Source organism: Histomonas meleagridis, assembly GCF_020186115.1.
Source record: "Histomonas meleagridis strain 2922-C6/04-10x chromosome Unknown contig_48, whole genome shotgun sequence".
NCBI lineage: Eukaryota > Parabasalia > Tritrichomonadida > Dientamoebidae > Histomonas > Histomonas meleagridis.
This window is the reverse complement of record NW_027150891.1, coordinates 293,987-309,821: the sequence shown is the minus strand read 5'-3', so window position 1 is coordinate 309,821 and position 15,835 is coordinate 293,987. Positions and strand designations below refer to the sequence as shown.

Sequence of the window (15,835 nt, the reverse complement as noted above, 5' to 3'; positions counted from 1 at the left end):
GAGATGAGCGTTAAATGCATTCAAAAAGTTGAGATCTCCGTCTTTGTTTTGAAAATTTTAATTTAAATCATATGATTTTGAGATTGCTAACTTATTACTAATTTTTTGCACCTTTCTCATTGAGTAGTTTGACTATTTCAGTGTAATTTTTTTTATATGCCCAATCAAATGCTGTTAAAAATATTATTTGCAATTTCCAAATAATGTTTTGATATTCCAAACTTTTAATAAAAATATTGATATTAATAAATTAATATTTTCTGCGTCGATGTCAATTCCTTTCTGTTCTATGAGTAACTTAACCATATCAATGTATCCAACACAAGATGCCAATATAAGTGGTGTAAAAAACAATTTAAATAATTTCCACATAACACTTTAGTACAAGATTAGCACGTAATTTGAATTCTGGTGATAGTATTGCATTAGTTCTTCGAGTTGCTATACCAGGTACTGTTGTTAATCAAAAGTTTTTAGGTGTTCAATTAAATTATGCAATTACTTATTAATAAAAAATTTTCCCACTGTTATTTTTATGTTTGATCCACATCGTATTGGACCTATTAGTGAATCTTATTATTCACGTAATAAGGGACGTGTTATACAACGTAAGTTGGTACCTCCTATTAATCCACCTCTTACTAAATATGATTTAGATCGTGCTTATGAAGTTCTTAAGAACAATGGTAGGATTCCTGATTATACTATTCAAGATACCATTGTTAATTATCCTGGTGGTTCTAGTACTAAAAGAATTGCTTATGAAATTGGATCTACTATTAATGTTATTATACCAATATCTTTAATATCTATTTCAGATGTTTCTGGTTTTATTCCATTATCACAATTTACTTATATCACTAATTTAAATCAGACAATAGATCCAACACATTATTATGTTATTATTCAAATTGAACCTAATCAACCCAATTCTGAATATACTGAGATATATGTCAATTATTTACATCAATCATCTATTTCTAGTTCAGGTACTTATTATTATTATTTATATGATTTTGGTACTACTTTTCCATCAGTTAATAATCGTACAGTTGGTTTTTTTACATCTAATAATTCTTTAGTATTTTATATTCGTGAAACCAATTTTGAAGTATCTGCACCCAGTGTTTTAATTGTTCCTAATTCTAATTATTCATTTAATTTTTAATTGTAAAATGTAAACCATTCAATTGATTTTAAGATAATTTCTTTTTTCTATTGGTTTTTCTGGTTAATTTTGTTTTTTCTTTTCGACTCAGCACATAAGTGATAATAACAAAGTTTGTTCACTCTATGGGCAATTGAGAACTTTTTTCTTTTTTTCTTTTTCTTTAAACCAAGGTACCCCCTCCCCCAAAAGAAGCCCTAATGGCGAATGAGTGCATTTATCACGAGCTGGCCGTAGCCCGACCTCGCGGAGCCCTTTTTTATATAAGGGCGGAGACCAGAGAAGTAGATAAAGTGCAATAGGGGTGGGGGTTAGGCCAAATTTTTCAATTCAATTTCGACCGTTATCTGAGGACGATAAAAATAAAAATGCCCTGATTCTCTTTAGTTTTATCGTATTGGAGAACGATAGTAGGCTCCAAGGAGATCATATTACCTAAAGAGAATGGGCATTGCCTATCGACCAGATATCGATACAAAAAGTTCGGAATTGAATACTTTACGTCATTGCCTAGGCGATGAGTATTCAATTTTTGGTACCTAAATAATAAAATTTAGGTAAAATTGAATTGTTTATTTACCAAACTCTCAGTAGATTAACGTCCTCTCGGCTTTTGACTTCTATTTCCTTAAATCTTCTTTTAATGGCATCCTTGTCCACTTGATCTATGCCAATGAATGTATCTTCTATACTATGATTTGCGGTAATTATTAATTTATAGTTCCCAGGGTTAATAACTGTACTATAATGAAATGATTATTTTTCGTATTTATATCACATCTCTCTTGTTCAAGAAGTAATTTTACCATGTTTAAATTGTTCGATTTTACTGCACAAAAGAATGCTGTTTCAAATAATTATATTAATTACCAAATTTTAAATCGAAACTTTAAATAAAATTATTATATCACCTAATAAGTAATTGAATATTTTTAGCATTGATATTACAACCTTCCTGATTAAGAAGTTATTTTGTTATATTAATATGCCTATTATATGTTGATCTAATTAGTGCTGTATAATATAATTTGAATAATTTCCAAATATTATTTTGAAATTTCAAATTAACAAAAATTATTTTAAATGACATGAACCGATATCTTTAGCATTTATATCAATTCCTTCTTGTTCAAGAAGTAATTTAACTATTTCTAAATGACCATTTTTAGATGCACAAATAAGAGCTGTTTCAAATAATTTAAATGCGTTTCAATTATTATTTTAATACATCATTTTTTTGAATTCGACTTTAAATTTTTGATTCGAACATTTTGTGCATTTATATCAATAACTTCTTGTTCAATAAGATATTTTGCAGTTTCTGTATGACCATATATAGCTGCAGAAATAAGTAATGTGTTAAATATATCGAAGAATTTTCGAATAACTATAAAAAACATCAATTTGGATATGATAACTTTAAATTAAACAAATAAATGTTTATAACTCTAAGATCAATTTCATATTGTTCACAAAGATATTTAACTATAGCAATATTACCATTTCTAACTGCAAGCATAAATATTGTTTCAAATAAATTAATCAGTTTCCTAATTATATTATTAAGCATTAAATTACTAAAACATACATTAAATAAAATTCATATACATTTTCTTCATTAAGATCAATTTCTTCGTATTGAATTAGGATTTTGAGTATGTCGGTATGGCCAGATGCAGATGCTCTCATAAGTGCTGTATAAAATAAATTTAACATTTCCCAAATTTAATGAAGAGATATCAAATCAATAAATAAAAAATTCAATTAACCAATAAAATATCTTTAACATCAATATCTATAACTTTTTGTTTAAGAAGTAATTTAACTAGTTCAACAAATCCTCCATGAGATGCATAAATGAGTGGTGTCCAAAATAATTTTAACTATTTCCAAATGAATTTTTAAAACTTCATTTTCTTGAAATAAACACCAAACAAAATATATTAATATCTTTAACATTAACATCAATTGTTTTTAACTCAAGAAGTAAGTACACAATCTCAATAAACCCACTTCTGGATGCCCACAGTATATATTCTTTATCAAATGACTCAAAGAAATTAATCCAAATATAATTTTTAAATATTAAATTATAAAAACGAAATACAAAAATTATTAAAAAATATTTTTGTTAACATTAATTTCCTGCTCAAGGAAGAAAGTAAATAATTCGATATTAATAGATATATTTGTTGGGAAGAAAAAGATTTCAATAATTCTCTGAATAGAATAATTAATGATTTTATTTTCATAAATATAATGAAAAATATCATTTCGATAAAATTCAATTGCTGCTTCATATGAACCTTCAAATGATGAATGATTTTGTTCACACAAATGAATAATTTCTTCATTTCCACCTGCAACTGCGTATTTGCCTGTGTTTATTACATTTGCATTATTCATAAGTAAAAATTTAAAACATTTTACTGATCCAAAAAATGCTGCATAATCAATTAGTGTCACATTTTTTTCATTAATGAATGAACATCTTTCATAAAGTGATGGCTCAATCATTAAATTAACATTAAAATCTTGTCTCGTTGATAACATTTGCAATTGTTTAATATCGTCATTCCGAATTGCTTTAGCAATTTCATTTGGATTAACTCCTTCTCGAATTAAATGTTTATGCAATTCCCAATTGTTTTGTTGAAGTTCTGCAATGTTCTCTGTGAAATATTTATGGAAAGGAGTGATGCTATTTTCAAATAGATTATTTAATAATTCTTTGGAAAGATGATGCGCAAAATAAAAAGTTTCCTTTTTTTTAACTATATCTAATGAGACAAACCCCAACTCAATCAATTTTTCAAGAAGAAAATAAGATTCTTGCGATTCTATGTTAAGAAGGAAATAAGAAAATGTATCGATTAAATCAAAATCACTTTTGTTTAATTCTTTTTCTTTAAATTCAACTTTTTTCATGAAGTCGAGATAAAGATCAAAATCCTTCATTTGTGAAAGAAAAGAAGAATATTAATCTACTAATAGTTATATTAATATTGAATGGGAAATCATCGACAAGATTCATAATTACTTGAACAGATTCAACGATATTATCTTTATTTAATTCAAAAATAATTTTTTCAAGTGTCTGAAATGAGTACACATATTTACTTTTTGAATAATGTAATGGTACTGGTTTGATTATGCTTTGCTTGTTTCCCATTAATTTATGCCGAATTTTGAAAAAATTTAATTGGTTTACACAATAAATTTATTGAAAATTGGAGGTTAAATGGGCAGAAATGGTTTGAATGAAAACGTTCATTAATAAACGCTAGCGAAACGATAGAATTCTATTGAATCATCATTGAAAAATTGGATTTCAGTTTTCGTCCATAAACTATACGATTTTCATAGAAGCTTACACAACTTATGGTATGGTTGTGTAATTTGGACTATCAATGCTTCATCAATCACCAATGCATGCTTTTTTGTTTGGTTTATTTCTGCTCCCAATTAAAAATGTTTAATAATTTTTGTTTCTTGACTGGATAAAATTTTATTAATTGTACCTTCCGTGGTATTATGTCACAAAAATAGCCGTTTAATTTTGAGTGAAGTTTTTCGGTTCTACATTGAAATGTTTATATTATCGGCATTGAATTCGAATGGAAGAAGAACTAATTATTAAAATTTTATTTGTTGGTGATTCATCTGCCGGAAAAGGTGAAATAATGGGACAATATTTTGGAGAACCGGTTGATGAAAAAATCCAATCTACTATTGGTTTAGATTTCAAAGTGAAATGTTTGAACATTGATGGAAAGAAAATCAAGGTACAAGTATGGGACACTATTGGTCAAGAACAATATCGCACTATTACAAAGTCTTTCTTGAGAGGTGCAGACGGAGTCTTTTTAACATTTGACTATACGAGAGTTGATACCTTTCAAATGTTAGGTGATTGGATGGATTCAATCAAGGAAAACAATGTTTATAATGCAGACATTTTCTTGATTGGGAACAATTGCGATCAGGACAAAGTTGTTTCAGAAGATGCTGTCTTAAAGTTCAAAGCAAAGTACGACCTTCCTCTATTCAACCTCTCAGGCAAAACTGGTTTAAATGTTGAAGAAACGTTTCTTGAAGCGATCAAAGTTATAAAAGAGCGCAAGGAAAGAGAAGCCAAAGAAATAGAAGAGAAAGAAAGAGAAGAGAAAGAAAGAGAAGCACAAGCGCAAGATACGGAAGAGAAGAAACATAAAAATGGAACCAAAAAGGAAGCATGCAATATATATTAACTTAATATTTCTATAACTAAACACCTAACGTTGGATCTGCATTTTTTTTATAAAAGATTATCCTCAGTAGAAACAATTTCATTAGTATAATTTTTTTCATTATTTCATTTTCTATTGTAAGAAATGAAAAGGTAATTTTGCTATGCACAAATACAGCTCTCTTCTGTGTAAACAAATATTTTCATTTACGAAGAAATACAATTTTTGTTTGACTGAAAAATTGTATATACTTTATCATCAATCGTTGAAACTATGGAATAAAATCATGTTTGTTTACCTACAGTACTTCCAATGAATTACTACAGATAAAAGATGAAAATTTGTTTCTTTATGGAGGAGAACGTTTATTTCCACTTTTGATCCAACAACTTATGGAGCAAAGCAAAACAGAACCAGCTGAGAAAAATATCGAAGAAGAAGAAGAGGAAGAAGAAGAAATTGAAAAAGAAAAAACAGATGATGATACTCCTCCAAGAAACAGATTTCATTATACTGAAAAGGTTTTTGTAAATGAACAAATTTATCCAAAATTTCCGGTAAATTACCAACAGTATGGACACAAAAAATACAGGGCTTTCGCTAAGGTTGCCAATAAAAATGAAACACTACGAACACTTGTTCGCAAAAGTTTTTCATATCATAATAAACTTGATGAAATAGATATCAACAAAAAACGCTCATCAAAAGGAAACATCTTTAAAATTGTTGCATATATTGTTGTTACTCTCTCAACAATTGGCACTTTAATTTCACACTTTCGAGCACCACAAACCAACCTCAGCAAAATTGTTTCTGCTTCAGACATTGTCAACGAAAAAGTTTCATCTCTCTCACAGATGCTTTCTAAAGCCGAATTTACCACTACACTTCTTTATCAACAAATTCAACAAGTAGGTACTCTTCTTAATGAATCATCCACGATTAGTCTTACTCTTGAATCTCTTGAAACAAATGGTGTTATTCCAAAGCTTTGGAAAGTTATGAGTAGTAAGTCAGGACAATGTGAGTCTCCAACCGAGCAATATTTCATTGCACTATCCTTACTATTTTTACATGACCTGTCAACAGTTGGTGGATCTAGTAGGATTGATACCAAAATAATGGGAAAGATCTTCGACAACTGCGGTGATGTTGAGGACGTTACGAAGCCTTTGTTTGCTTTACTCACGACGGTTATTCGCAAAAGTGAAGGCTTAGCGTCACTAAACGGTTTCGCACCGATCCTAACGAAATCGTTGTTGAAAGAAGACTTCGGTCCATGGGATACACCTCCATGTAAATTCTTTGCGTTGTGGTCAGCTGTTACAGATTTATCACAAAATGACAAAAAAGCTATTTGTCAATTTGCTGACTTTGCTGTCAAGAATCGTGAAAAATGGAGTCGCGAATTTAATTCATTCATTTGTTTGCTTTCAAAGAATGTTCCGTGCTCTGCTTGGGAAACTTTCGATATCGAAAATCTTTATAAGAGAGATGAATGTATCGAAATCTTTTCTTACTTTAAGCAAAAGGAATAAAAATGATATTATTATTAATGGTTTATTTTAAGAAAACTTAACTTTAGTATTTTTAATATAAGGGGAAAGAAATAAAATTTAACTAATCAATCAATGCATTTGAAACTATTTTAAATTTTCAATATCTGCATTTTCTTATTGTATCCGAGTCAGTGAATAGAAAGGATAAAGCATGTGAATGATTGACTTTATTCTTCAAGATGATGAAATTTTTTACTTGCCTATAAATAACCGTTTTATCCGAATTTTGAGAAGAAAACGATTGTTTCTCTTTCTGTTGAACATTTTCTCCTCTCCAGTGTATGGAAGAAAAGATAAAACAATATGAAGAAATACAAAATCTTATGCAAACAGAGGAGATATCAGTTGGTGACGGTGCTTACATTATAGATAAAAATTGGATTCAAAAATGGAGAAACACATTTGGCTTTATTAATGAACCAGAAACTGAGACTCCCATTGACAACTCAAAAATTATGGAAAATGGTAAAATTAAAGAAGATTCTGAATATGAAATAATCCCAAAAAAAGTTTGGGAAGATTTTGTCTTATACTATGGCGGTGGACCAGAAATTCATTGCAATGTAGAATTCGATCCTGTTCGTAATCGTAACATTCCAATTGTTCAACCACCAGAATATGAAGTAACTTTTGAGGATAAAAAGCATACATTTACATACGAGTTATTCAAACCAACCAAAGAATTCAAGGACGCTGTATGTTCTTTCTTTAATTGTGATCCAAATATCTATCATCTTTATGATTATTATCATTCCGTCAAACAAGAACGAATATACGAGGATAAATCGTTTGGGTACTACTACTTAAATGATCAATGTTCCTTAATATTATCCAAAGAAACAAACTCTGAAGTCAAGATAATCTCAAAAGATGAAACTCAAACTGAAGTAGGAACTATATGTGGTATCTTCAATATGGGTAACACATGTTATATGAGCGCATCACTTCAATGTCTTTGTCGTATCCCATCAATCGAAAGATTTTTTCTGTCAAATGACTTCACAAACAGAGTTAACGTTCTCTCGCCAACAAAAGGGCGAATTTCTTCTGCTTTCTCTGAGATTATTCGCTATCTCCATGACCCCTCCTTCAATAACATAGCTCCACGTCTTTTTAAATGTGTTTTTGGTGATTATTCTCCACAATTTGCAAATAGGAATCAACAAGATGCACATGAATTCATCACTATTCTTCTTGATCTCCTTCATCAAGAACTAAAGTCAAACGACGATGGGACTAGCATCATATCAGATACTTTTCAAGGATCAAATCAATCACATATTTTTTGTCCCGAATGTAATCATGAATCTATTACACAAGAACCATTCACATCGTTAACCTTACCAGTTCCCATTCCTATGGTTACCACTCCACCATTTCTCTTTGTTCCATATGACATCACATCGCCGCGCATTATGATGACATTATCAGTCATATCATCCTATACAATAGGCGATATTATTGATGCTCTTTCGCAATATTTTGGTCGTGAAGTCAACATTGTTATTGCAGAACAACTTGAGACATCCACAAATTTAATGTGGCGAACAAAACTTATTAAAACTATGTCTGAAAACAAGCTAATAGTTTTTGAGATTCCACGTGATTCCACGTCGAACATATTTGCACCAGTTCGATTACTTACGACGTGTAATGGAAAGACGTATGATGTCGATTCGTTTTATTTGGTTGGAATACCAAACGAAGATTCCAACTTCGAGACAATAATTTCTTCATGTGAAGAACGATTTAAACCATTCTTTTTAACAGACGACAAAACATTTAATGATAATAAAGTTAAAACGCTTTATAAAAAAGTCGAAAACGAAGAAGTAAATGACGAACCGAATGTTTACATACGTAATCCTCCACGTCTAAGGCGTAATATGGATATTTTTAAGGTATCCGAAAGAACCATCGACGTAATACTGAATTCGTATTCGATGAAAAAATGTTTCAATTGGAGTTATGTACATAACGTAATAAGCATTATAAATAAGAAAGCGACAAAAAGTAAAACAATGAAAAAAGTGTCAATCAATGAATGCATTGATTTATTCAAACAAAATGAGGTGTTATCTTCCGATAACTTATGGTTTTGTCCTAACTGTAAGAAATATGTCGCTGCTTCGAAAAAATTTGAAATTTCAAAATTCGGCGAAATTCTAATAATTCATTTTAAACGTTTTCTATACACAAAGTACTCAAATAGAAAAATTGACATTTCGATAGACTTTCCAAACGAAATTGAATTGCCAATGGCGGTTAACGATGAACATGATCATATGCGTCACTTTTCGCTTATGGGTGTTATTAATCATGTAGGAGGACTTGAAGGAGGGCATTACACAGCAAATATAAAGGATAGTAAAAGTAATAAATGGTTCAAGTGTAATGATGATAGGGTTTCAAAAATTAGCTCTGAAAATGTTCGTTCAAGCAATGCATATATTTTGTTTTATCAACTTGATCATGATAAATAAATTTTGTTTAATCTGTAGTAACTTCTAATAATTTTTTTCTATTTGATAAAATTTTATTGTGATGAAATAATTCTTGCATTCACATATCAAACATTTGGAAACTCCGAAATAGTACTTTGATCAAATCATTTATATGAAGATGGCGTTATATCTTAATTCCCTTTCATCACGCAAATAGTTTCTATTAATCAAATAATTTACAAATTTTGTTTCATTTTATTTCACACAATTATACAAAAATTATAATAATGTTAAAGTTCTCCTTTTTATTGTTTCACTATTTATGCGGAGAAATTGATTACCATCTCTTTGATGGGCAAATTTTTTCAATTTTCTGTTTGATGCCGTCAATTTTATCACTTGCGCACATGTCTGAGAACAAAGAAAGTCTTTGTAATTCATATTCACCGACATCACCGCATTTTTGACGGAATGTTTCCACAGCTTTCTCGTAGCAGTCCCAGTCAATTTCCTTAACGGGCACCTCACGTAAGGAAGTGAACTGCTTTGTGATGTTATCGAAGACGAAGTCCGTTAACTTGCGGTGTAACTTTTCTCCGATGTAATCGAACTCAGCGTCCAATCTTTCTTCTTTTGTAGCTGCCTCTGCGATCCTTCTCTTTGCATATGATAATGTTGTATTGAATTGTGATATGATTGATGTCGGTTCATATTGAAGTTGAAGTTCTTCATCATTAGAATCTTCATTAGGTGTAAGCCAGAACTCGGAAAGCTTGGATGTTTTGATGTAATCTTCTGGTCCATATTTCATGACATGACTTTTGCTGACTTTCTTAGAAACTTTTTCCCAAATTTCTTCAATCGTGGCAGTGGGTGACTTCTTGGCGGCCTTGAAGAATTGTTGTGAAAATTGATTGGTACGGAATGTTTGGATTAATATATCAAAGCCAGTGGCATATGATGATTCTTCACCATTGGCTGCTGTAAGAACAGCAACATTGGGGATATCATTGAGCATTTCTCCAACAGAGCCAGAGTAACAGGCTTCAATTGTGAAGAATAATTTCTTGAACATCTTCTTTTCTTGCATCTTTAAAATGGCAGTTCGAAGTTTGTTGGCGTAAAGTGAACCACCAGTAGGCATGGCAAGTAAACCTTTGGCTCCATGATCATTATAGAAAATATAAACATTATCTTCAGGTCCTGATTTGAGAACTACTTTTGTGGATGAAGTAACAGTTCCTGTTATAACATTTATAAAGTTTGTTGCTGTAACACTAGAACCTTTATAATCGATTTTATCGGTACCTGGGTAAACATTGTCGAAAAGACCAAGGTTAAATATGGTTCCTTTGAACATGTTCTTTTCGTTTTCTGCTATATCATCATAAGCCATTAAAATGATATTTTCATCATTAAATCCACGTTCACGGAGAAGTTGATAAGCTTGAAAGATATCTGATTGATGACGATAATTTTCATATCCCTTTGAGCCAGCGATAAGGACTGCATAGTTTGCAGAGTAGGAAGCGCACACGAAGGAGAGAAAGAACATTGTGCAATTTCAGTGGCATTTGACGTTTTTGTCAATTCTGTGCTCGTAAAGTTTTCAATCATAAATTACCCAAACAAATAAGAACCGATCCCTAACAAAAATGCGTTCCAAAGTATCGATTCCACTTTTTGAACATAATTCTATTAAATCCGATCGAAAAGTGTTTTGCAAATTACGAAATTTGAACATAATTAAAACATTTTACTCAAACTCAAAGCCATCGAAGTTGCTAATTTTTATATTCTTTGATTGACTTGGTTGGCTTCTTTGGCTCGATGTATTCACAGTTGATAAAGGCTTTTGCTGTGATGCGAATATGCTGAACGAGTCCTGTTGATTACTCTCCTGCTGAGATAACGTAAATGGGTCAGTTTGCTGGTACCGATGCTGCTGTGAGCTGAACAAATCTGTTTGATTATTGACTGAACTTTGCCTTGAGCTTTGATTACTAAATGAACTTTGTGAATGATTCTGCGAACTGAATGAGTTAAATATATCTTTTTGGTTGTTGACGGAGCTTTGTCTTGAGCTTTGTGGAGTTCTTTGGCCGACTGAGTTAAATAAATCTGTTTGGTTGTTGACGGAGCTTTGTCTCGAACCTTGATTACTAAGTGAATTTTGTGTTTGATTCTGCGTGCTAAATGAACCGAATGTATTTGTTTGATTGTTGACTGAGCTTTGTCTTGAGCTTTGTGGAGTTCTTTGACCGACTGAGTTAAATATATCTGTTTGATTGTTGACTGAGCTTTGTCTTGAGCTTTGCGATTGATTTTGCTTATTAGAAGATGCAAATAAGTCTGTCTGACTATTAACTGAACTTTGTTTACTTGAATTTCTACTTTGGTTATTAAATGAATTTTGTTGACTGAACGAACCGAGTAAATCTGTTTGGTTATTAACTGAACTTTGTCTTGCGTTTTGTGGTTGACTTTGTTGGTCAAATGATCCCAAGAGATCTGAACTTTGTTGACTTTGTGTTTCGTTTTCGTCGTTTTCTTCGCTTTCACTTTCGTATTCTGAAGACGAGTATTCCGAATCATCATTAGGCTCCGGAATAGGCTGCGTTGGCAAGCTATAATCAGGCATTTGATATCTTTCTGCCTCATTTATATCATCGTTTGATATATGATATTCATTTTGTATTTTTTTCATAGCTTTCATAATGTAAACGAATATTCTATTTCTTACATTATTTGGAATTTTCTCATTTAAGATACTTAACGCTAAAGGAATATTCTTTTGTAAAAGAATATTTTCCGACACTTCCAAACTATATAACAAATCTACAATCGCTTCTGTGATACTATTCCAATGATTTTTATTCCAAACCTTTTGGATATGATTAATTATCGAAGTCCCAATATATTCAGCTCCGATTTTTTTAGATATCATAATGAACAATTTTATGATTTTATTCACAAATTCTGGATTTTGAGTTGTGTTTAACATATTAATTAATCCGTCACAAAGAATTTGTCTGATATTAGTTCCATCCATAATATTAATCATATAAGGAATAATATCTAAACAATGATTAACAACAGAATTTTCTTTACATTTAAGTGCTCCATTAATAATCGGATAAACTAATTTCGGATGTTTACTTTTAGGGATTCGACGTATTAAGACACCAATGTATTGTAATAATATTTCGGGGATTTTCGGCGGATCGGAAATACCTAAAACTGGTTCTAATGGTGCAATAAGTTCATTTAATAATTCTTCATCATTAAATTTACTTTGCATGGAAAATAACATGGGCATTAAGATGTACGAAAAACGGACATCTTTCTTTAAATAAAAAATAAAAATCGGTAAAAACTTGGAATGAAGCATTCGAAATGAAAATATTTTAATAATGCCTTTAAGGCCAGTGAAAAAATTGTATAAATCTCGCATATCTTTAGTTGCAATGTTTTCAACATATCGAAATACTTCACATATCAAAGATGAAAAAGCTGGATTACTTACAATGCCTTCGAATGAAGGTCGTGTTGAAGGCGTTGTAGAAAGACAATTTTTCATTAAATCTGAAAATTCAGATGGGAGATTTTGACATGCTGAAAGTGCAATATTTGTATCTAAATCACTTGAGGAGGTTATGTTTGATGGGGATTTACCAGTAAAAATATAAATACAAGTAAGTGCATACATATATGAATCGGCTTGAGGTGTAATTGGCTTACCTTCTATTATCTCAGGAGCACAATAATTGGCTGGAACATGATAAATAGAGTTGGAGCTCCACGGACAAAACGGATCTTTGATTGTGGATGTATTATTTGTTATAGGGACAGCATGGAGAAAAAGTCCAAGCTTAAGAGTGAAGTGCTTGGTAAGAAAAACTGATGAAGGAGTAATTCCCAAAAAAGAATAATGAAAATTGGTTTGAAGTTCATTAAGGGTAATTGCAAGTTGTTGACTAATATAAATAGCTTCATCACGAGAATATCCCTTAATTGCTGATAAAGGCTTATCAATGCGTTCGGAAGCAAAACCTAATTTTTTGGAAACATTACTTATTTCTTTAATTTCAAGAATATTTTTATGTTGGATTTTAGTCATTATTTGTAAGCTATTTACGCAATGTTGTAAATATGCTCGCCTATGTTTTTTATTTCTTTCTTTTTGTTTCATTAATGCATAATCTATTATCCATAGAGAAACTGGCTCATGATGCTCCTTTGTGTGTGCTTTATGAACCTTCCAAATTCCTATATCAAATTGGTGTTCAATGTTTTCATATTTTGTTGAAAGCCCTGCGCCCATTTTAAAAACTTTCGGTGAAGTGACTTAACGTAAAATTTTATGGGTTAACAGCATTTTAAGCAGGAAATATTTCCAATTGCATCTAAATGTTAGTAAATCTGCATGGTAACTCAACATTTGTATTTGAGGTCCAATCACGTGATATCATTTCTTCATTTTAGAAAATAACAGAAGACATCCTTCGATTGGACAGAAGCTTTTGAGTACACTCAAAATATTTTGAGAAGTTTACATAATTTTCGCATTATAAAAGAAAATGATGTCTTTAATATTTTATTGTCTATTCTTTCAATATTGATTATTATTTTTTGTCTTTTTCATCAAGTAATTTCTTTGTTACCTTTTTCACATGTTAGCATAAGTGCTGTTTGAAATATTAAAAATGATTTCCAAACATTATTTTGAAATTAAAAATTAGTAAAATAATTAATGTTAATTAAAATAATTAATGTCATATGAATTCACAGCAGATTGAGCTTGTGATTTAATATTGTTTTCATTTCAATTATAAATAATTTTTTTTTAGACTTATTGAATAAGTAATATATTCTTTTGCAGAAGTCTGCTCATGTTTGTTTGTTTGTGTAGTGTTAATGCTAAGCCCCATATTATCTTTATGGAGGAAAACAAAAAATTAAATCTTTTGTAAGAAATGTATATAAATCCGTTAATAAATTGGCATCTCAGACGTTAAAATGCATTTATTTCTTCTGAACGATAGGAACACTTTTTGGTGAAGACATTTGATATGAAAAGCATGACGTCATTTGTGTACTTTATATCGATTAACACAAAGCCGTAAAATCTTTCTTTATTTGCTGATTTTAGAACACACCACATCTTCAAAGACATAATAAACGCATATTAACGTTCTTTATCTTACTCAATTCCCATGTATTACGTGATAATGTTGAAATTGATCGGGCCTCGGAGTCGAATGCAGTTATTGGAGCATTCCTCTAAATTGCTGAGGTCTTGATGTTATTAGCACGCGTAAAGCAAAGAATTCAAAATTTGATACTCAATACGACGACAAAATAGCGAAACTTCAACTGATTCGACGCATTAAGAACAATATTCAAGAGAAGAAACAACGGAAAGAAGTTACAATTACGCAACTTAAGACAGAATTAACGAAAATGAAATTATTTGTTAAACAATGCTGAACATATATTACCATTACCGCAAATTAATGAAGAAGAACTTAAAAACATTGGATCACTTCGACATATCCAAAATGTGATATCGAAACCATCAACATTTAAATGATAACGAAAGTAATTTCATGAAAAAGAATATTTCGACGATATTAATATTGCTAAACAAAAGGAAAACTTTCGAAACATTTCATTAATAAATCACTCGAAAGATGCAATTAAACATCCGAAGAAAGAAAACAAATATAAATTTTATTCTGAATTGGCGTTACTAAACAATTACTTGTTGAAGCTGAAACATTAATTAAATCGAATACTGAAGAATATGATCAAATGAAATGAAATATACGAAAATTTTCGAATGAAGAAGAAGTAACAATTATCAGCATAAGTCACATTAATATAACTAAATGAATTAAATCATCAAGTGGAATTACATGTTAAAGAAGAAATTTATCAACAGATTCAGAATTAGAAGAAAAGATATTAAAAATTCGACTTGAAACAATTCAACATGTAATTCAAAAATGTGAATACGAAGCAGCAGCGCTGCACCTGAATATTGTTTGATTCTTGAAAGAAAAGGAATAAATAAAATAAATTTAATTTCATTAACAGTTCTTCGCTATAATTTTCAGAGAAGTACTTCTCACTTTAATGGATTTCTTGAAAGTTATAAGTTCGATGTGTTTCTTTTCTTAATTCCTTTTACTGAAAAACAATCAGCAGCAAATCATTTAGAGAGTGTTATAATATGACATCAATCACTATTGAAGAAGGAGTTGAAGAAATTTGTGATTATGTTTAGCAACAATGGATTTCATTCCCAAATATTTCAATTACATCAATTTCTAACACTGTATTTTCAGGATGATAATGTATCATTAAATAATTCAAAATATTCTAATTATGATAATGATGGAATTCTTTATAACAAAAACATCACAGAACTTC

General features: G+C 30.4%; 5 protein-coding genes across 5 annotated transcripts; 3 read left to right on the top strand and 2 right to left on the bottom strand.

Moving 5' to 3' along the window:
- Positions 1 to 4,785: 4,785 nt before the first annotated feature.
- GO595_006818 (Ras-related protein Rab-8A) lies at positions 4,786 to 5,418 on the top strand (the record flags this gene model as incomplete). The annotated part of the gene is made up of 1 exon (XM_067920213.1): positions 4,786 to 5,418. One exon carries the CDS (start codon positions 4,786 to 4,788, stop codon positions 5,416 to 5,418), a length of 633 nt encoding a protein of 210 aa, XP_067773038.1.
- Positions 5,419 to 5,789: 371 nt separating this feature from the next.
- Positions 5,790 to 6,935, top strand: GO595_006817 (uncharacterized protein; the record flags this gene model as incomplete). The annotated part of the gene is made up of 1 exon (XM_067920212.1): positions 5,790 to 6,935. One exon carries the CDS (start codon positions 5,790 to 5,792, stop codon positions 6,933 to 6,935), a length of 1,146 nt encoding a protein of 381 aa, XP_067773037.1.
- A 302-nt stretch (positions 6,936 to 7,237) lies between these two features.
- GO595_006816 (Clan CA, family C19, ubiquitin hydrolase-like cysteine peptidase) lies at positions 7,238 to 9,439 on the top strand (the record flags this gene model as incomplete). The annotated part of the gene is made up of 1 exon (XM_067920211.1): positions 7,238 to 9,439. One exon carries the CDS (start codon positions 7,238 to 7,240, stop codon positions 9,437 to 9,439), a length of 2,202 nt encoding a protein of 733 aa, XP_067773036.1.
- Positions 9,440 to 9,737: 298 nt separating this feature from the next.
- GO595_006815 (Clan CD, family C13, asparaginyl endopeptidase-like cysteine peptidase) lies at positions 9,738 to 10,955 on the bottom strand (the record flags this gene model as incomplete). The annotated part of the gene is made up of 1 exon (XM_067920210.1): positions 9,738 to 10,955. One exon carries the CDS (start codon positions 10,953 to 10,955, stop codon positions 9,738 to 9,740), a length of 1,218 nt encoding a protein of 405 aa, XP_067773035.1.
- A 201-nt stretch (positions 10,956 to 11,156) lies between these two features.
- GO595_006814 (protein kinase) lies at positions 11,157 to 13,724 on the bottom strand (the record flags this gene model as incomplete). The annotated part of the gene is made up of 1 exon (XM_067920209.1): positions 11,157 to 13,724. The coding sequence occupies one exon, from the start codon at positions 13,722 to 13,724 to the stop codon at positions 11,157 to 11,159; it is 2,568 nt and encodes an 855-aa protein (XP_067773034.1).
- Positions 13,725 to 15,835: the final 2,111 nt, after the last annotated feature.